This window comes from Rattus norvegicus, chromosome 4 (assembly GCF_036323735.1).
Source record: "Rattus norvegicus strain BN/NHsdMcwi chromosome 4, GRCr8, whole genome shotgun sequence".
Lineage (NCBI taxonomy): Eukaryota > Metazoa > Chordata > Mammalia > Rodentia > Muridae > Rattus > Rattus norvegicus.
The window spans coordinates 149,607,655-149,629,688 of record NC_086022.1 but is presented as its reverse complement, the minus strand read 5'-3'; the positions used below and the strand labels follow the sequence as shown (position 1 = coordinate 149,629,688).

At 50.2% G+C, this 22,034-nt stretch overlaps 1 protein-coding gene and 1 long non-coding RNA gene across 6 annotated transcripts in view; one reads left to right on the top strand and one right to left on the bottom strand.

The window, feature by feature from the left end:
- Vgll4 (vestigial-like family member 4) overlaps positions 1-22,034 on the top strand; it is a 113,036-nt gene that overhangs the window by 81,498 nt on the left and 9,504 nt on the right. For 4 of the 5 annotated variants that reach the window (XM_063285889.1, NM_001394032.1, NM_001394033.1 and 1 more), the window contains one exon: positions 1,802-1,991. In XM_063285889.1, coding sequence (XP_063141959.1) covers positions 1,831-1,991 — 161 coding nt within the window. In that variant the 5' untranslated portion in view covers positions 1,802-1,830. Of the gene's footprint in view, positions 1-1,801; positions 1,992-14,447; positions 16,814-22,034 lie in introns of those variants that run through there. The other variant, XM_008763231.4, reaches the window with a different exon arrangement.
- LOC120102369 (uncharacterized) lies at positions 9,070-12,908 on the bottom strand. The gene is made up of 2 exons (XR_005503840.2): positions 12,299-12,908; positions 9,070-10,114 (listed from the first exon to the last, which is right to left on the bottom strand). It is a non-coding gene; the product is annotated as an uncharacterized LOC120102369 (long non-coding RNA).

Genomic DNA, 22,034 nt, shown 5'->3' with positions numbered 1-22,034 from the left:
CTGTCCTGAATGACGGCTCCTATTTTGGACCCCTTGGAACTTGTTGCTGTGGTGATTGTTTCCATAGCAATGTCTGTTGCCCCAGCAGGCAGCTGATGAAATGGCTCCTGAAACTCTGGGGTCCATGCTGAGCCCGTGTCCTCCCAACTCCGTGACTCCTGCCAGGAGTGTTGGGAAACCCTGGGCACACAGTGTATGGTGTAGGCTGTTTTTACGTGGGTTGGTCTGCAGGGGTAGTGACTTCCTGACTTCCTCAGGCTTCATGGAGTTCTTCCTCTGCTCACAGAGTCTTAAAGAGGCATCTCTGCTCTGTAGAGGAGGAAGTCCAAGAAACAGGGCTGGGAGAGGAACAAGAGGCCAGGGAGGGAAGAAATCTTACACCTTCTCAAGGTCTGAGGATGAACACTGCTTAACCAAAGGTTAGCGGAAAGGAAGCCAAGCCCTATCCAAGTCAGCCAGCAGCTGTGACTGTGGCAGGCCAGTACAGGAGCCATGCTGAGCTACTCCATGCTGTATAGAAAGTTCCAGTGTGCCCTGTGGCCAGAAGCCGTACGAGAAATCCCGCTGGGGTGTATTACAGGTCGCTGTATATTTGCGAGTTTATATCTTGCTGTCTAAACTGGCAGGGTTTTTATTTTTCCTGGTGGATACCCAGAAGGTCTTTCCCTCCCTCCTTCCCACTAACAAAATCACATTTGTTGCCTGTATGTGAAGCTGACGCCTGTTTGACGGCCGCTGGGCATCAATGATGATCTGAAGGGAAGCAAGTGGTCACAAAGGTGGCTTTTCTTGGGTACCGCAGTGCCTCACATGGAATTGACTTCATGCTAATATGACTCTTAATTGTGACCGGTGGAAATGAGATTGGTCAGGCCCCAGAAGCCAGTGAGCAACTGCCCAACAGAGGTCTTTCTCTGTTTGAGTTAGCTCCCTTAGGACTTAGAATGTTGGGAGTTTTCACTCGAAGTAATTATAACTCCTGTTATAAGTTTTAGAAGATACAAACTCCTTAGTGTTTGAAAGGTCAGTACTGTCTTGACTTACAAGCAGGTACAAATTTGTCTCTCAGCTCAACACCCCTGACAACAGCCCAAAATGTCAGACTTGACTGTCCAAGCAGATCTGTGTCACAGCCCTTGCAAGCACCTAACTGTGAAACATTTTCAGAGTTGCAGCTTGGGACTGGAGAGGTGGCTCAGTGGTTAAGAGCACTTGCTGCTCTTCCAGAGAGCCTGGTTTCCGTTCGCAGCGTCCATGTTGGGTAGTTCACAACTGCCTGTAACTCCAGCTCCAGGGGATCCAACAATTCTTCTGGCCTCCATGGGCATTGTGTACACACACACACACACACACACACACACACACACACACACACACACTTCAAAAAATGTAATAAAAACAGCAACGTCAGCACGTCAGCAGTAGTTTCGTGCGCTTTCTTATAAAGGCATGGGGTTGAACTCCTGAGAATCGAAGCGTCCTCCGAGTTTTAACTTCCCTTTGGGGACTGCTCACGATCAGTTTTCCTCTCTCTGCTGTTTATAGCAACTTTTCGTTTTAAACTCTACCCTAAAGAGCTAGTGCTGGCAAACCTTGTTGATGTCAGATGTCCCCTGCTTGGCAGTGGCTGCATGCCCAGACCATGTTCTGAGAATGGCAGGCTGCCTGCTGTATTGCCAAAACTTTCCACAGAGAGTTTTGCAAGGGGCCGGGCGGAGTGCCAGGGAGCCAGGGGGACTGCAGAGACCACAATGGTGCCCTCCTCCCACCTGGTGATAACATTTTAATTCTCTTTGCATAGGTGAAGCTTCCCTCAGGGGAGAACCCAGAATGCAGACCCTCCCGGTGGCCTCAGCTCTTAGCAGCCACCGCACAGGTCCGCCTCCCATCAGCCCCAGCAAGAGGAAATTCAGCCTGGAACACGGGGACAAGGACTTGGACTGTGAAAATGACCACGTCTCCAAGATGAGCCGAATCTTCAGCCCCCATTTGTAAGTTCGACCCTCTTAGGGATCTTGCTTGCTCTGGGCTGGGCTGTGTTTTCACCTTTCACCTTTCACCTTTCTGCCTATCATCACATCATTATGATTTCGTGAGTTATTGATGGAAGACATTGTTTATAAAAGATAGGTGGTGTTTATATGCCAGAAAAGTGTCGAGCTGACTTTAATGACTGGTGCAGAGATGAAATCTTATTTCCTCCCAATTCCAACAACCTCTCACGCTGGAGGGCAGCAGCCCTTAAGGTGAGCTATGGGTACTGTTTGGAAAACTTGGCTTTTACTTGCCAGTTTCCTCTGCTGGCCATTATGCAAATTGATACTGGGTGTCTGAGTACCCGAGGGAAGGTTGTTGCATGGGTGCCCAGTATTGCACGGTGTTGTGACCTGCAACTGGAGGTAGCCTGGAGACGTGGTGAGAAGGCCCCCTGGGTAACAGAGAACCGGGCGGATCCTTGTAGATTGCATGCCCCAGTGTCTTCCTGTCTCTCGTTGTCTTCTTCTTTAAAAAACAAAACAAAAACCCCTCTTTTCTTTCTTTTACTTTTTTAAAAGGTTTTATTTATTTTTATGTGCGTTGGTGTGTTGCCTGCGTGTATGTCGATATGAGGGTCCCAGAGTCACTGGAACTGGGTTACAGGTAGTTGTGAGTCACCCTGTGGGCGCTAGAGATCGAGCCCAGGTCTTCTGGAAGAGCAGTGCTCTTAACTGCCTAGCCTTCTCTCCAGCCTAGCCCTTAAACCCATTTTCAACATGAAGAGGCTCTAGCTGGAGTTCTCTGAATCTGTGACATGGTCTGGCTGGCTAAGGCAGTGAATGCAACATCGAGTTTTCAGGACTTGGTGTCTGGGCTGTGGCAGTTCTGTAGCCAGCCCATGTCCCCGTGTGTAAATGAATGGCGTGTAATCACTGGACTTGCTGCCCAGACAGGGCTCACTGGTGCCGGCAGCAGCAGGTGCAGTGCAGGGCCCCTCCTGCAGTCTGTGCTCTGCAGCTGGAGGCGGCCCTGGCCTCTGTTGCCTCAGCCCGCGTCCTCGAATTCCACACATGCCAATCTGCCTGCTCCGTTGTGTTCAGTCATAAGACACTGACAGAGGTATTTATCCTCAAATAAATCACTGTAGTGTTAGTCAGAGGCTGAGCCTGCAGTCTGGAGCCTGGAATTTGCTATGCTCAGGAATCCAGCAGCGGAGGCTGCGCAGAACAGCACCCTCTCTCTCTCACTGCCTGGGAGGGACTCAGAGGGCGCTCCTCGCTGAGAGGTCTGGCGTCCATGCTTGTATTACTCTCCCAACTTTCCCAAACCCGAATAAGAGACTTTGACTCTTTGTTTTCTTTTTTACAAGGGAGGGGACGGGAAGACGAGGCAGCCTCGTGACTGTGTAGACTGGGATTGTGCTTTAGTTGAAGCCCTCCTTCTGTGGCTTACCAGCTGTGAGGGGTAGGCCTGGTGTCCTTCTGTCAGATGGCAGCGACTGGGCTAGCAGACTGAGAACCTCAGACTTAAAACAAGTAAATACTTAGGCGGCAGAAGCTACTGTTTTATCATTAATAACCTCGTTGTGCAGATATTGGCTGCGACGACCGCAGAAAACAAGAGTGTGTTGCGTGTTTGAGAATGTGTGTGTCTTAGGCTGGGTGCCCCGTCTCAGACGCCACCTTCTTCTGCCCACGGGGCAGTGCGTGTGTCTTCTGCTTAGACTGTTGTTAGGGTTTAGTGCAGTGCCTGGTATCCAGCTTTATTTGTCTTTTGGGGCTGGATCTTAGGTGACCCACACTGGCCTTGAACTTACTAGGTAGCCTTGGCTAGCCTTGAACTCTGATTCTCCTGCCTCTGCCTTCCCAACTTGGGGTTATAGAAGGTCACCACCACACCCGTCTGGGGTTAACAAAGTTAGAGTGTTAAAACAGCTGAAAAATAATTTTATAACTTCTTGGCGATTGCAGACAAGAGCTTGAAATACTGGTCTATGCTGACACTAAAGGTCTTTGAGCCTATAGGATGGTGAGAGGCACTTTCATGGCAGCATCGTAGCCCCCAGCACTGTGGAAATGAGAGAAGAATGGTCAGATATGGTGTGCAGCTCCCAATTAGCATCATTGTGCAAAGTTTGAGGGAAAATAGAAAGTGTGCCCTCACTCTGCCAGACTCTCTGGGCTCCCAACGGGTAGGTGTCTTTCCCCATTTTTTTTTTATCATAGTAAAAAAACACATATAAATTCTGTGTGCATGTTCATGTATGTGCATGAAGGTGCACATATGTGTAGGTATGTGTGTAGGTATGTCCAAAGATGGACACTAGGTGTTTTCTCAGTCTTGTTCACTCACTTGTTGGTCCTTGGCATGTATGTTGTTTGACTTGCAAATGTGTCTTGTTTGAGGTGTGGCGTGACTCTTCCTTTTCATTCCGAGGCTAAGAGAACAATAAGGTTACTATCTATGGGGTCAGAAGTGATCCTCGAGTATTTGTATCTCGAAAGAGAATTGGAGGTGATTTCGTACGTGTGTGTTTTGGCTTTCTAGAATTTGCTAATGGTGTGTAAACGAAATTCGTCTTGTCTGCTTTATTATTAAGAGGATTGCACTGGTGCTGAGGAGGGCATGTTGTTGAAATAAAGTTTGAGCCACTAGCAAAGAGTGTCTTGAAGATGTGGTTCTCTGCCCCTGTGGCTGTGGCGTGACGCTGTCCAGTGCAGGTCGAGCCAGTGAGTGGTTCTGAAGTACAGTGGGAGCTGCGGGGGAGAACGGGGGTGGGGGGCATTCCTCGGGATTCCTCTAGTGCTTGGTCCTGGTCACCCGACTCAGTTCAACCCAGCTAATTTTCTAGCCAGATTGGTGACAGGGGAAGATAATTACTTCTGAAGAAATGTGCTAAGAACGTGGATGTCGGGGAGTTGGGCTGGTTGGGGCAGGATTACTACCGCGGAGAGGTCAGTGAGTGGCTTTGGTGCAGGCTGTCCTGGGGTATGTGTGTCCACTTTTCTTTTTGCCTATTCACACAGCCCCATGAGTTCTATTTCATCCAGCCTCTCGGCTGTTCCACAGCCCCTCCTTTTTCTCCTAGCCTCATGGCCACTGTCACTGGAAGCCCTGCTTCCTTGGCAAGTGTCACATGGTGATTTACTCTTACTAGGGGTGGGGGATCTCTCCAGTCTTCTGATACAATGTACACTAGCCACAGCCTGGGCTACAAACTCCACAAGAGAGAAAATTTGGGGACTGGGGATGTGACTTAGTGGCAGAGCATTTGATACATTTGTTTCAGTCCCTAGCTCCAGGACTTTAAAGGTTAAATTAAGAAAAATTGAGAGTTGCACGTCCTCAGTGGCCCTAGCTACATTTTAAACTCAGGAGCCACCATGGCCAGCAGTGTTTATTGTGGCAGCCAGCACTAGAGCGCGGCCGTCCTCTTAGGGATCCCAGCCCAGCACTGTATTTCTAGACACTTGCCATTAAAAGGCCCTGAGTTCCTGTCCATCCGGCACTGCCATTCTGTCCCTGCCCAGTCCTACAGTGTGCACTCCAGATGCTCTGCTCATAAGTGCCAGTCTGAGGAAAACCCTAAGAAGAGGTTTGGTGTGCTTGTGGGTCTCTCTTCATGCTCTTGTGACTCCATACATTCTTGCCCCTCCCCCATCAGTATGGTTTCAATTATCTGCTGTTGTTTGCATTGAATTCTAGATTTTTTTCCTCACCTTTGTTGACTTTATATTATCTTGTTTGTTTTGTATTTTGTATTTTGTGTTTTGAGATAGGGTTTCTCTGGGTAGCCCTGGCTATCCTAGAACTCATTCTATAGACCAGGCTGGCCTCAAACTGAGAGATCCACCTGCCTCTGCCTCCCAAGTGCTGGGATTAAAAGCGTGCGTTACTATCCCACCACCCCACTTTATCTCTAAGATGTTAACCTGCTTGCAGCAGAAACCCTCTTAGAAAGCATCTCTATCCTCTGTGAGCCACCGGCCTTTCAAAAGCAACTCACTTTCCTTTTCCCTACACTGAGCCACAGCTTTTCAGCTCATATGGGCATTGGCAGCAGGTCACCGTGGTGACCCTTCACACCAGCTCCATGTTTGTGTTCACAGCTGTATAGCAGTCCAGGCCCACACACTCCTGAGTTCACTGCTAGTCCTCCTGTGTATGACCCTTAAGGTAAGCCCCAGCAGTTACAGAGGAATGCCGCCTGGAAGGCTCTGTAGTAGTTCCTGTAGGCTTTGCAGTGGGGCTGTGCTAAGCCTCTGGCTTTGGGAAGGGTTTTGGCTGACCAGGCAGTGCTGAGCAGTAAGCAATGCTGGGTTCAGCTGTACCAGGATGTACAGGTGAACGTGGGCATTACCACCTGGGAGTTAGCCACCTGGGAGGGCAGGAGTGTTTATGGAGTGCTTACCCAGGGCTAGTTCTGTGTTAGACACCCAGAATATTCCACCTCAACAGTAGACATGACCTTTTTTCACCATAGGTTGACCCACTCTCCTGCCTTCCTGCCTGCCAGCTTATTTGAGTTGATTTTTGTTTGTTTTAAAGAAGCATACATGGAGGGGACAGGAGAGATGGCTCAGTGGTTAAGAGCACTGACTGCTCTTCCAGAGGTCCTGAGTTCAAATCCCAGCACCCACATAGTGGCTCATGACTATTTGTAATGGGATACTGGTGTGCATGAAGACAGAATACACACACACACACACACACACACACACACACACACACACACCCATTCTGATGACTTGCACATGGCTGGCACACACTGACAGTGACTTCTGTGTTGGGTTCTGTGACACCTCTGTGCAAGTGTGCTTCAGTGGGATTCCCTTTTGATCACCAGGATATCTGTGAAATAGCCACCCTAGCCTCTGAGCAGGCAAACCCCAGGGGCTCCTACTGGGGTCAATGCCACGTTGAGCCCCTTGTCATTCCTACGAGCTGCTGTCCTGGTGTGCAGTCTGCCCTCCATGTTCTTGTGACCAGCTGACCTTTCCCCACTTCTGACTTAGGCAGATCTGGTGGGGCACTTTGTACCGCGTGGGCCTTTTTTCTCTTTTTCTATCTTCTTCCCTTAGGGATCCACTGGGTGTTTACTCTTCTCTCCGTGGGGTGAGTGAACCCCAAACTGAGACTCTGTTGCTGTGTGAGAAGGTTGGAGAAAGTGTTTGAAGGGTCAGGCATTTGATGGGAGAAGTGGATCACTGGCTAGGATGGGGTTCATGGCTCCCTGTGGGTTTGTTCACTGGGGCAGGGGATCTAGCAGTGCCTACCCTCTGCTTCACAGAGCCTATAGTTCTGATTGTCCCACAAAGGCTCACTGTGCACCCTGACTTGTTCCCTGAGGCGACCCTGCTTCTTGTTCCCTGAGTCCCTTTGGTCCCAGTGTGTGCTACCAACAGGCTTTTCCCCAAGAGCCAAGGGAACAATCCTGTGTCTCATTAAAATCGAACTCAGAGGAGATCGAGCAGTTGGGTACATGTTGCTTCCTTAACTCAGCTGCTGAGACTGGAAGCCAAGGAGCCATCAGGGGGCAGCTGGTCTGCTGAGGTGCTCTGTAGAGGATGTGGATGTCCTGTCACTCAGCATGATGGCCACTGCTAGAGAAGGCTTCTTTCTCTGTGTCAGCAGCCATTGAGTGTATTGTACGCCAGCTGGGCATGCCCTTGTCCTGGTCTCTTATTCTGGGGTGTCGGCGTTCTTGTTCTCCCCCTTTCAAGACAGCAGCATGGGACCTCTGTGACTCTGGGGCCTCTGGCTGGTGACAGCTGGGACAGGCTTTCCCACCTTCCATCCCAGCAATGCCTTACAGTGGTACCTGTGGCGCACCTGAGTCTTAGTTCTGTCCCGAGACTTTATTGTTGCCCCTTTTGGACAGATTGAAGTTTCAGGACAATTAAAATGTAATTGCTGGTACTTTGAGAGGTGACAACTGCTTGTGATGGCCCCACCCACAATGGCCGGCCCCTCCCATATCAGTCACTAATTAAGAACATGTCCTACAGGCTTGCCTTATGGAGGCATTTTTCTCAATTAGAGTTCCCTCTTCTCAGATGGCTCTAGGTTGTGTCAAGTTGACATAAAGCTATCCAGCACACCCTCCTCCTCCCCCTCCTCCTCCCCCTTCTTCTTCTTTTCTTTTTTTTTTTTTTTTTTTTTTTTTTTTGAGGCAGAGTCTCTCCCTGAACCTGGAGCTCACCAGTAATACCAGTATCCCTGGTGTTTAAGGGACTATTTTACAGCTGAGATCTTAGTGTCCCCCGCCACACACACACACACACACACACACACACACACACACACACACCCGAAACTCAGAAGCCAAGATGCTAAGTTGGGATCTTTTCTTCTTTCTCACTTGCATGTGTGTGACTTGCAAAACAGAAATTAGAAGAGAGCCTGCGTCCTTAAAAAAAAAAAATGCTTCTTGATAGAGAAGTGTGAGCTGGGGCTGGTTTGCCTGAGGTTAACTGTGCCTTTCACGCCTTAGTGAGAGCTGGGAACCGGCCTGAGCTGTGCTACTTACAGTTGAGTTTTCATAGAGACCTGAGTGGTTGTGACCACGCCCCTGTGGACGGCCTTTGCTAATGAAGTGCGGTACCTTTAAGTAAAGGTCACAGGCCTGACCTGGGCTGTGTGGGTTTCTTGTTTGTGAGGCTGGAGGCATTTTCTCATTTTCACAGTTGAGCTGAAAACAAAGGCCGCCTTATCCTAGCAGGGAGCTGCTCTCGGAGAGCTGACGTCAGCCTTTTCCCAGCAGGCATCGTCTCTGCCTTAAGAGTCTCTGCAGAGAGCTGCTCAGGCAGGTCACCATCTTGCTCCTGGCATTTTTCTGGCTGAATAACGAATAACACATGAAATGAAGAAATGCCAAGGGTGTCAGGAGCCAGGGGACAGAACAAAAGCACTGCCAACCAAGTCCATTCTAGGCTGTGTGGGGACTAGCCAGCTTTGAGGCTGTAGTCTGTCCTGGGGGTTACAGAAGTGGGCCAGCTCTTTGGGGAAGGGGGACTTACCAGGAGCTGCTGGAAGGCATGCAGGGTCATACTCTAAAGGGACGAAGTGAAATCAGAAAAGCAGGAGCGACACAAGTCAGAGGTATTTATTCAGAATTAGAAGTTCCCTTCCCCAGGCCCCAAGGCAGTCAGCTGGGGACACAGATCACGGCTGCTTGGAATACAGACGTTAATCTGGGCATGGCCTGGTTCATAGAACTCTCCTTACTGGGACACAACGCCAGCTTGTCCTGAAGTAAAGTGTTGTTCTCGTAGGTCCCTGAAAGATCCAACTGAGGCAAGAGGAGAGATAAAGAAACTGTGGAGGGCGTGGCCAGGGTGTGTGGAGAGGCAACTCCTCTCCTCTGAGATCTCCCCACTCGCTGGGCCTCACCAGGCAGGAGGAGGCTGGTGGCGCTCTGGTGTTGACCAGGGCACTTGTCTCCTGCTTTGCTGTATTGTTCGGTTGAAGCACTTTTTATTTTTATTATATTTCACGGTGTCTCCTGAGCATACTCATAGAGCTTAAAACGCCCCTGGGGTCCGGTGACAGAGAGGAACCTGCCCCAGGAGGACCTCAATTCCGGATCCTCAGCTCCTGGCTGGCTCAGCTTTTCGTTGCTCCCCTTGAAGAGACCCAAGATGGCACTAGGATGCCAGGCATAGTGGTGTGTGCCTGTCACCCCAGGACTTGGGAAGCTGAAGCAGGGAGTCGGAGAGTCCCTGGCCAACCTGGGCTACATAGCAATAGTCTCCAGCCAAAGAAGGGAGGGTGGGACGATAATGGATCACACAGGAACAATTTCAGCACTGGGTATTACGGGAGTCTATAGGCTCTCACTGGGTCACCTGAGGAGAAGCAAGTTCAGGGGTTCAATCATTGCTGAGGGTGTCTGTTATTGGGGCTACTGTATCGATACATGGAGGAATGCCAATGCACTTTTCCAGGTTCTGTGTCAGACACGGTTTTTGGCCCAGAGTTTCTCCAAGGGAAAGAACTTTGGGGGCTGTGGTAGTCTGACTTGTGATCCTTCAAAATTCACGTGTTGAAGCCCCTCTCCTCCAGTATGACGGTCTATGGGGCTGATGTGGTTAGATGAGGTCAGAAGGGTGAGCCCCGTTCAGGTGGGGTTAATGCCCTGGTAAGAAGAGACCATAGCACACTGTTCCTTCTTTCTGTATGAGGACTCAGAAGAGGACTTCGGGCTTCGATGAGTTGCTAACAATGCTGTTCACTGGTCCTCCAGGGACTGCCATTAGATCTGTTGTTGATTGACCATGGAGCATAGCACCTCTCAGAGACATGGCCCGACATAATGAACAGCTGATTTCAGAATTCCATTGTAAACTTTCAGACCCTCAAAGCCTAACTTTCAAAGTGAAGTGACGGGGTTGGGGATTTAGCTCAGTGGTAGAGCGCTTGCCTAGGAAGCGCAAGGCCCTGGGTTCGGTCCCCAGCTCCGGGGGGGGGGGGGGGGGGAGGGAAAAAAAAAACAAAAAAAACAAAGTGAAGTGACTGGGTAATTCCCTGATATAAAGGCAGCAGAAGGGGAAACAGGAGATAACGACTCTTGAGAACTAATCCACTTCCCTGAGAACTACCACAGTCTCTGGAGAAGGAAATCAAATCTTCTTCAGGACCACCATGTCATAGCTAGTTTTGGAGTCTGGCGACAGATAGTGTCTACGTGTGGCATCTATTGTTATCTTTGTGCTTCCAGGCTCTCTCCTTCTTGTTGCATTGATCCTATAAGTGATGCCATGCAGACTGGGGCTCACATTGCCACTGTACATGGGAGAGTCTCATTGCTTAGGTATGGTGACAGCTGGCCAGTCACACAGATCTGCCTCCCTTTGTATGTGCACCCCATGTAGGAATTTCTCCATGTGACACTCCTCCATATTCAGCACTGACAGAGCTTTCTACTTACCTCAAAAGTCACCTCCTGTCTCCTGCCCCATCCCCACATTGTACTCACTGTGTGTGTTGTGCTGACATTGTCTGCTGATTCTTTGCCGTGTTGGCATTGGCCTGGGTCACCCTGTAGACCCCACCCCCATGTAAACCTCATTTCTGGGTCAGGTTTCTGAAGTATTTGTCTCTGTGGCTCTTGGTCAGCTATGGGAAATTACTGTGCAGATCCGAGTCCCCAGGCTATAGCCTGCCTCAGGGTCTCACTTGGCCTTACTTGAGGACTCCTGAGCTATTCAGAAGCCCCTCGTCCAGAGATGGCAAGTTAGCAGTCTTCACTGGACACTGTGAAACTTGAGGTAACTGTGCTTCTCTCTGCCCACTTCTGATTGTTCGCCTACACCAGGCTGGGCCTTGTTCAGTCAATAGCTGTGTACCTAGTGCATTGTCACATAATCCTTGGGCCTAGGTCATTCTTGGAATAAGAATGGGACAAGAAAAGAGACCTTGAAGCTCTCTTCCTTTTGGTGGAGTTGAATTTTAATCCCACCACTCAGAGGCAGAGGCAGGCAGATCTTTGTGAGTTCAAGGCCAGCCTGGTTTACATAGCTAGTTAGGTACTGTCTTAGGTAGCATTGCCTAGGGTCCCTCCTGTGTTCTGCAGCCATGATGCTCATTTCCATACCAGAACGGAGTCAATTACAACTCCCCTGTCTCCCCTCTTCCCTGTACCCCATCTTCCAGAACAGAAATCCCTGGGTCCCCTTGGACTTGTGACAGCCCCTCATTCAGCCTGCGTCATGGACCTGCTCGGTATCAAGCATCCTTATCCTGGAGTTGACTCTGGTTTCTGTGTGAATAAAATGCCTTTTTTTTTGTCATCCTTCTGTTTATCTTTCTTTTTTTTCTGCTACTGGCACCAGGCCTGGTAGGTGTGAGGTGTGTGGGAACCAGGGATTGAGTATGGTGGAGTGAGGAGTGCTGGTGTGGTCCAGGAGTCACAGACCAGCAACACAATCAGACATCTGAGATAAAAAGAAGGGAAAGGCCTGTACATGTGGCTGGAGAGATGACTTGGTCATTAAGAGCTTTGACTATCTTTCTAGAGGACCGGGGTTCAATTCTCAGACCATGTGACACTCCCTTTCTGGCCTCTCTGCATGGTATACATACATGTGGTTTATATACATGCATGAATACTACATACATGCAGGCAAGCACTCATACACATTAATATTTTTTAATCTTAAAAAAAAAGTAGACACTCTCATCTTGGGAAAACCAGCAGGTCTGCACTCACAGGTCCTTCATACTCGACACCAACCCCTCCCTCAGGACTCCACTTTCCAGTAGATTCACTGTGTTCATTTATTTGAATGGCAGCTCAGGACCAGTGTCAGCCACTGCTTACCTTCCTACCCTCCTGCTTTGGGTCATGCTTGGTCATGTGTTTCTAGGCAGAGCTGCAAGTGATGAATACTGGACCCTCCGAGCCACCAGGAGCTGCCCCTTCACTCCTGCCCCTCGGTGAGCAAAGCTGAGCTTGGCCGATAGGTCTTCTCCAGAGCCTGTGTGTGCAATACCACTGGGTCTGTCCATGGGCTGTGTCTGTCCCCTTGACTTCAGAATAAAAGCCACACTCCTTCTATGACCTTCAAGGATGGAGGAGCCCATTTCGGCAAACTGCCTTCCCAGTAAGCACCTCCCTGGACTTTCATGGAAACGCTGTGGTTAAATTTTAAAAGAATTCACGGAAAGCTCCTTCGTCCCTCACTTCCAGGCCAGCTAAGCATGCGTGTGACAAGCAACTCTGACACAAGTGAGGGCCAGTACACAGGGTGGCTGTGATCCCCTTTGTGACCTCCACCCTTTGAACCCATTGTCTATGACATCTTAATGCGGTCATTTTCTGCTCTTACCTGGGCTGGCTCTGGTGGTGGTATCCTTGAGGACTCCTGGCAGAGAGATCTCCATACATTCCACAGCCTCAACTTAAAATCAGGTTGTTCTAGTCTGTCTGTCCAGCATTTACCCTTCCCACCCATCCCCATGTCCCCACCTGTAACACTCTATATTCTGAAGAGCGTTTACCCTGTGACTCGCCAAGGACTGAGCAGGCTGTGACACCTTCCTGTGCCTCTCAGCTGGTAACCGCCCCTCGACCCCAGCCCTTTTGTTTACTACCCATGCAGATGGTGGTCAGCCCTCAAGCAGCTGGGTGGGACTCGTGGCTTCTTTTCTCTTAGTGCTCTAAATATGCTTTTTCTTAAGTTTATTCATTTTTTGTAATTGAAATTTTTGGGGAAGGATGCAGTCAGAAACATGTTGCTTCAGAGATTTTTATATAGGAGAGCTGGTCTAGAAAGGGTTTGGTGGTAGGTTTTGGTGCTAAGGGACCCAGGAATTGTCCTGGAGGGTCAGTGCCCATGAACTCTCCGACTGAACCAATAGCAGGCGCTGCTTGTTCATCAACACCAGGGTGATACTTTCTCCAGATCAACCCCTCATGAAGTAAGGATGTGGCTCTCAGTCCACAGAGCCACTAGGGCTGATCTGGGCACTTTGGTTTTAGGTGCCTGAGAAGACACTGCACAGTGCCAGGCCAGGGTGGGAGAACAAAATTCAACATCCAGAGTACAGTTTCTACCGAATGTACACTCCCTTTACATCACGGGGAAGTTGAGGACCCTCTGCATAATACAAAGGGATTTAGGGCTGGTGTGCGGTCACCGTATGGGGGAGGCTGAGCTCTCAAAGAGGGCACAAGGGAAAGCCAAAGAGAGAGGTCTTGAAGGAGGGAGTGGGTTTGGAGGTCACAGCAGTTGAGATGCCAGGGTAAATTCAGCAGCTCACCTCTGCCCTAGGGTGGCTCACCTGTGCTCCAAAGGCCACTCTCTCCAGCCAGCTAGTTAGACGACAGTTTAACTTAAACAGGCAAACAAACTCCCAAAACAGTGCTTTGATTTATTTGTGGCAAAGGTTTCTTTTCCTTCCTAACCCAACCAAAATAGATTGTTTTCCTGTAATGATAGTCAGTTGTTTACCTATTGATAACTCACTTGAAGCTCAGGTTAATGGCTTCCTCCCTCCTTCTTTGTCCCTGCCCTGCTGGAGATGAGACTTGGTTAGACAAGCTCTGAGCTCTAACCAACTCTCAGGTGGGGTCAGTAGACTGAAAGCAGGAAACGTGGGCATGCGTGTAGTAGGGGAAATGTGTGCATGTGTGTACTGGGGGAAATGTGTGCGTGTGTGTACCAGGGATCTTGAATTTCTAACAGCAGCAGCAACAGCACACTTGATAGGTAACTGATCTGGTGGTGGCTGCTGCTGCTGCTGCTTCTCCTTTCATCCTCCTCCTTCTCCTCCTCCTCCTCCTCCTTCTTCTTCCTCCTCCTCCTCCTTCTTCTCCCTCTGCCCCCTTCTCCTCCTCCTCCCTCTCTTCCCCTCCCCCTCCTCTTCCTCTTCCTCCTCCTTCCTCTTCTCCCTCTTCTCCCTTCTTCCTCCTCCTCTTCCACCATCACTACCTCCTTCTCTGTCTCCTCCTCCTCCTCTTCTCCCTCTTTCCCCTCTCCTCCTCTTCCCCTCCTCCTCCCCCTCTTCCTCCTCTTCCTCCTCCTCCACTTTTTTCCTCCTCTTCCTCCTCCTCCCCTCCCTCCATTACCACCTCCTTCTCTGTCTTTTCTTGTTGTTGAGAGAACAAACTGGCTTTAGATTCACTACGTCGTCAAGGGTGTTCCAGTCCGTCTGCCTTCACCTCCCTAGTACTGGGGTGACAGGCACACCATCACACCTTGTTTATCTGTTGAAAATTGAACACAAGTCTTCATTCATGCTGGGCAAGTGTCCTACCACCTAAGTTATAGCCCTTGGATGGTCTCAGGACTTTGGGCTTGTTTGTCACTGTTTTTTTCATGGGGCTGTAATCTGCTGCATGGGTGTGAGCATGCTCCCCAGTGCTGGGAGGGGGCAGGGACAAGGACATTTCTCCTGAGATTTCCTCCGTCTGCCTCAACTTTCCTTTCTTTAAAGATTGCAGACATTGGTGTGGTCAGGGTGTCTGGGGTTCGCAGGCCTCCTTGCATTCCCTACCCTCTTCATGTTGTGCTCCCATTTTTCTGAATATGGACTTTGTGGGTCGGAGGGGACCCATTTGGTGTCTGATAACCTAAGTGTGCCCACCCCTGCTCAGCATCTCCCCAGCAATGACTACATCTGTGAGAGTTGGCGTCCTCACTCAGAGCCCTGCAGCTCTCCTGGTGTGCCTGCTAGCCATGTGTAGTCTGTGACTGACTGTCCTGCACGCTCTGTCTTCTGAAGTCTTTCAAGTATTTACCTTTTAGGCTATGGCGATACTCAGTTGGTAGCATTCCCGGAAACATGTGAAAAAGCTGGTTGAGGGGGTGCACACTATAACCCCAGTGCTGGGGAGGTGGTTCCCTGGAGCTGCCTGGCTGGTCAGCATAGCCTACTACTCGAGTGAAAAAGACACTATCTTTAAAAAGAAAACAAAAAACAAAACCAAACCAAAACAAAAGCCAGCAGCAGCAGGAGCAGCAAAAACCAAATCCAAGGTTGATGGCCCAAGGTGAACTGAACTGCACTGGAGCCTGACCTCTGTGCCGGCATACACACGTGTCACACAACCCCCGCCCCCAACACATGGCTAGGACAGGGTGACAGTGACCGTGGTAGAACACTCTCATGATGGAATGAAGGAGCTGTATGTGTGGACCTCTGAGGTCTGTTCGCCTGTGCTCTTCCTGATTGCATTCACATTAGAGGGGGCGGGAGCTTGGGATTAGCCCTGGGTAGGGAGGTGGGGAGTGGAGCTGAGGGCTGAACAGGCTCCTCACCCCTTCGAGAAGGGGTGGATCTGCATCTCAAGGTCTCCTTGGCTGCCAATGCCTCTTTCCCATCCAGGACTGTCCTGCCGAGCTGAGCTGGGAGTGTGTCTCTTGTTGGGTATCCTTAGTAAACGCTGAAATCAAAAATGAAATTGTTTTTATTTAACCATTTTACCAGATGTTCCCTTGGGCTTGATAGATGCAGCCTTTACTAGAAAGTTGCACTCCTGAGACACGGTGTTATGGACACGGTTGCTATAGACAGTGACAGTTGGCAGGTTGGCCTTTGCATCTTTTTTTAAATGTGTTTTCCTCCCACAAGCAATGTTCTTTCATTGGTGCCCTTTCATCTTCTGGGCTACAGGTCTGGCTTATGAGAGCCTACCAGATATAAACGCTGTTCTGTTGAGGTGTGAAAGGGGCCAGCAGGCCCATGCATGTTGCAAGTAAGCCTCCTTAGGATCTGAAGGAAGCAGCAGCCAGGTGACTCCCCTAGAAACGGAGGCCGCTGTCCTGGTATAGGGTTCAGAAATCTACAGATCTTACCAGGGCTAGCTGGGTCTGAAATGCTGGCCTTCAGCACTTCTAATGGAACACCCCTCAGGTGGGGTTTGTGAGGAGGGCAAGAGGACCAGAGAACCCACAGAAGCTGAATTGCAGGCCTGTCCCCTCCCTCCTGCCTCGCCCCTTCCTGCCAGCATTTCCTTTGGCCAAGTTGTAGAGTTTGCTAAAAGCCTGATGTTACGGAAGGTAGGGAAACAAAGAAAGAGGAAGTGGCTAGCTGTAATTCTGACAGCAGATCTGTTTTCTCTGAAAATGGAACTGCAGCGATGCATGCAACGTTCTTGGCAGGCGGCACTCTGTAAATAACGCCTCCCAGGAGTTCCCAGCCTCTCCCAGGCCCGCAGGAAGCTTCCCCTGCAGCGCGGGGCAGGCAGCCCCGCACCTCACACCCTCCTCCCGGGGACTCTTATTCTGACGGGGTGCGCGCCCGCCTTGCCTGCCAAGTTTGTGAGGCCCCAGGCCTTCTTGTGGGAGGACGCTGGGCTGTCTTCATGCTCCTTGGCAATGATTAAAGTGAGGTTAGTACCAAAACCCCCTTTCATTTTATTCCCTTATCCTGCCGTTTTCAAAGCAGATGGCCCCGCTGTATTTTCAGCTGTAATTAATTTAAGCTGGGGGAGGCAGAACTGATGGGCGCAGCAGGGATGTTCCTTGGGTCCCTGTCTCCTGGCCACCCGCACCTTGTCCCAAGCTGAGCCCTGTAATCACCAGATCCCCCTGCTAGGGTGAGGGAGCTGTCACAGAATGGAGTGTGGAGGGAGCTGGCAGGATTAAGGAGCACCCAGGTTCAGGTGAGGCTGTCACATGACAGCGTCTAGTTGGAGGGGAGCAGATGCTGGGGTCCCCTGTTCCTTCTCAGCCCCGACACCGAGCTTCTGCTTCTGCTCTCAAGTTTATTCATAAGAGAAGATAATGAGAAAAGTACTTGGCAAAGTCTAGAGGCTCTGACCTCAGCCGCTTCCTCCTGGATACTCCACTCAGGTTCCCTTGTCGCTCAACATCAGCCAGCGACCTCTTACCCTCCCAGGGTCTGATAGAAAATGCTTTTGTCCCAACTCTGGGGAACTTGCACAATAGTTCTACCAAGCTCTACCCTCATCTACTCTGAGACTTGCGCCCTGCCCAGCTAAAGTGCATCACGACTGGCCTCTGGGAGCCTGGGGAGGGACCTGCGGATTGGAGTGCCCTTGTTGTAGGAGTCGTGCAGACACACTGAGGACTTGGTCCCACCACATACTGCTGCCATACAAGTGGTAGCTATTACTGTTAACATTTAGCCACCCTCTGAAGACTTGAAGCAATTGTTCTGGGCTCATAGTGAGAAATGAGAACCACAGTTATGTGGCTGTGAGTCTCCCAGAAGCTCACAGCTGATCGCAGCCACTGTCCCCACTGTCTTGTGTCCTGGTGGCTGGGAGGAGGGTGTGCACTAACTTCTGTGGGGTCTGATCACAGTGTTCGTGAGTGTCATTCTTACAACCTAGGAAGGCTGTCTTATGAAGGCTTATCAGTTCTGTGCTCAAGGACCAGATCTGTGCTCCTGGCAACCTTCCTTTGGTTTCTCTGTAGTAAGGAGTGGCATGTGAGTGAGAGACACGTTCTAGAGACCCGACCTTCTGATGTTCTTTCTGCTGGTGATTTGTCAGAACTCCTAAGGACTGAGTGTTAGACTGAGAGCCACCCTGTGACCCAACAGCTCCTCTTCTGGGAATTTACCCAGAATAATTGAAAGTAGAGTGTACTGGGTTCGAACACCTAGACTCACGGTGGCTCTGTTCACATAGTCAAGAAGTGGGAACAGCACAGAAAAATGCCCATTAATGGGTGGGTGGCTAAAAGCGTGGGTCTCCACGTTACAGTGGAGTACATTCAGACGTAAAGAGGCAGAAAACTCTAACATAGACTCACACACATGGCTGAGCCATGAGAATTTGCTAAGCAAAATAAACCAGAGTCAAAACAATGATGGTACACTAACTGACTTATTACAAGGCCTCTAGCATGGAGACAGGTTGGCTCACCCTGAGGGAATGGGGCGTGGCTGTTCCCTGGACTGGCTGACCTGGGGTATTAGTGCGTAGTGGGGGCAGTGGAGAACTCACGGAGCTGGGTGGTGGGAAATGGTTTGTGGAGCTGTGCGAATGAATGCTACTGGACCACATCCTTAAATATGGTATTGCAGGGGCCGGAGAGACAGCTCAAGAGGCTGAAGCTCTTTCCGAGGACCAGAGCTCAGTTCCCAGCACGCACATGGTAGCTAACAACAGCCTGTAATGCCAGTTTTAGGGGATTCCATACCATCTCATGCAGGCAAACCCTTATACACGAAAATAAATCTAAGGAAAAAATTAATGGTATTATATCCCTTACCATTTGGTTCAACTGACAAACACTTATGAGTGTCCCGGGGAAGCAGCGTCTAGTGCTGAGGGATGGGAAGACAGCTCTGTCCACTGCTGGACCCCCTCGTGCACAGGTGAAGTCTAAGGACTCCAGGGGCAGTGACTTCAGTTGAACGGATTCTGAAGAGGAACCGTAGCCATCTGGCTTTTGGAAGCTCTTGGCAGAGTGGACAGGTTAGGGTTTGGAATCCTCTATATGGCTCTAGGGCAAATGCTACCCAACAGAGCAGGAAGTCAGGTTCCATGGTTGTCGCTTTCCCTAGTCAGAGCTCCAGGGTAGCTCGAAGGAAGATGTAACAGCTGGGGCAGTGCTTAGATGTGAGTAACCACCCAGGAAAGCAAAGTGCACAGCTCAGGGAGAGAGAATTCTAGATGCTGACGAAGGCCTACTGTCCTATCAGTAATGGGGTTGAGACAAGAAAACCTTAAATTGGAGGCCAGCTTCAGCTACATAGCAAGATCCTGAATGGCAGTCGGGAAGGGCAGTTTTGTGATTGAGAGAGAGATGAAGCAGGCCTTTAGTGATGGCCTCTGTGTTTATGAGGATTTTCTAAGATTGGGTGGTGGTGGCCATGACTTTAATCCCAGCACTCGGGAGGCAGAGGCAGGCAGATCTCTGAGTTCAAGGCCAGCCTTGGTCTACAGAGCGAGTTCCAGGACAGCCAGGGCTACACAGAGAAATCCTGTCTTGAAAAGAAGAACGGAAAAGTCTTGAGTCCTAACCAGCCTAACCAGTTGCTAGCATGCTGGGGTATTTCCAAGGACCAGGGTAATTCTCAAAACCCATCTTTCCTTACAGTAATTTAAAGCTCATTGCTAAATTCTATAGATGTATTAAAAGAAAGAAAGTCCTTCCCTTCTCCAGTTTTTGGAAAGATGGAGCTCAACAAGGACAAGCCAGGCACTTGGAGGCAACCATGGACCTTAAACATTGAGGGTCTGTGTGGTCCAGATGGAAGGCCTTTGGACCCTTCCTTTATTGGTAGTGCAATATGGAAACCATGGTAAATGTCGAACAATCTCCTCTCGGGGGGAAATCTCACTGCCCATAGTAGAATCTCAATAGCTAAGGTTCATGGAGCTCGCTCTACGGTAGGTTAACGGCTGATTTTTGTTGCTGTTATTCTTGGTTATAGTTTGTAATTTCTGAGGCCAATCAGGGTTATAGGTGACCTGAGAAGAAAACCTCCTTCATGTATGTGAGTACACTATTGCTGTCTTCAGACACACCAGAAGAACCCATTACAGATGGTTGTTGAGCCACCATGTAGTTGCTGGGACTTGAACTTGGGACCTCTGGAAGAGCAGTCAGTGCCCTTATCCACTGACCCATCTCTCCAGCCCTCCTTTCTGGTTTTTATTCAGTGTTGAATCAATGTGTGAAAGACCCCACAGAGTAATTCGGAACCTGTCACCACCAGCCACAGACGGTGTACAGGAGGTGGCCATGCGTAGTGGGTGTGCACTCGTGGGAACTCCACACGTGTACGGGAATGCAGAGGGTCTGCTCCAGAGCGAGTCACGGGTAGAGCTGAATTGAAAGGAAGGTTTCCATATGACCTCACCTTTCTTCTCAGATTGTTATTTTTAATTTATGTGTGGGTGTTTGGTTTGTATAGTACCCACAGAGGCCAGAAGAAGGTGTCAGATTCTGGAACTGGAGTTAACATGGCTGTGGGCTGCCATGTTGGTGCTGGGAATTGAACCGCAGGCCTCCCCTTCTTATGGGACACAAGCATAGAGCACCACAGGCCTGGGCTAATCCTCATCTGTCATGCATTCTGGTCTGCAGTTCAGAGATTACCACTGTGCTGAGGGAGCCAGCCCTTCCCCAGGGGGTCCCCTGGCTCCCCTACAGTGATGTCCAGTACCAGGTACTGCTGTGGGACAACTAGTTATGGAGTGTGCGGTACTGCTGATGGGCTGGTGTCTGTTGCAGAGACCTGACAAGGCCGGCAGGGAAAGAAGGAATAAAGTTTCTCAGTTTTTCCAAAAGGAAGATGTGGCATAGAGACATGGCCTCTGGAAGCAACCTGTCACCCACTGGAAGGCAGGCTTTGTGCTGAAGCTTTTCTGTTCTGAGCGGCTTGCCTGAGGAAGGAAGTCACATCTCACCAGCCATCTGTGCAGCCCTCTTTGTGGCTGCTGCATGCGTGTGTGCCCACTACACACCTTGGATAGGGTGAAGCTTCTAAATAGCGATTTGCTGCAAACGTATGGAGGGAAAACTAGGAGTGAGCATTCCTAAGATTTAGCATGAAGCCCTGAAAGACCTTGTAGCAGCACAACAGTGGGGAGTGTGGCTGACGGTTTCCAGACCTTTCCTCTCTGGTGGAATTGTCATGGCAGGTTACCCTCCTAGAGTTTCTCCTGGAACCCTGATGGAGGTGCTACCCTGTCTGCCTGGCCTTATGGTGCTGATTCCTTCCAAGAATAGCTTTGCTTCTTGAAAGCCAGTTCATTTACAAAACTTCCTGGTGCTGTGCAAAACACTGGCTGGTCTGACTCTGGTTGTGTCCCTCCTGGTGGCTGGAGGGACTGTCTCTTCTCTCCTGGTCAGCCGTGACCTTCCTAAGTGCTGGGAGCTTTGGACCTGCATACTCTGCAGGAAGCTGAGGGTAGGAGATGGAGGCAGGGAAGGCGGGCTCCAGGTAGGTCTTGGTGAACTCCGGTGAACTGCGGTGAACTGGTGCTGGACGGTGAACTGGTGCTGGACGTCTGGCTCGTTCCCAGCCTCTTCCTCGCCCTATTCTTCAGCCTTCCTCTCAGTGGTCCCAAGTCCTCCCTAAAGGGTACCAGTGTAAAGCCAGCCCAGTGGTGCCTGTCACTGGGTGGAGAGGGAGTGCTCTAGAGGTTCTTTCTGCCCATGGCAGATGTGGCCGCTGCATTTCGGCAGGAAGAGCCTGATGCTTTCCATCCCTCTCTAGTTTGAGGACTGCTTAATGCCAAAAACATGATAGTGGTTGTACTTTTTAGTATCATTCATTGAGAGACTGCATAATGACGAAAACGGCTGTACACCCAGGAGCAGCAGGGATCTTAAATGAACATTTATTAATCTCAGCAGCATCCCCATTCATTAGCATCTGAGTGTGCATGTGCACAGCACATGGTCTGTGGGCTCTGTAAACCGTGCTTGGCGTGCACATGGGTTCTTGGCCCATTTGTGTGTAGTCCCTCGGGGCTTGTGGCCACAGGCGGACCAGCTCTTGCTAACATGGGGACTGCATGGTGTTCCACCCCTAGTCTCATGGCAGACCTGATTCTCAGGCTTCCGTTTCTTTCTGTTGTCTCAGCTAATGATGTAAAGCACATGCAGGCAGTTCTGGTCTGGGGG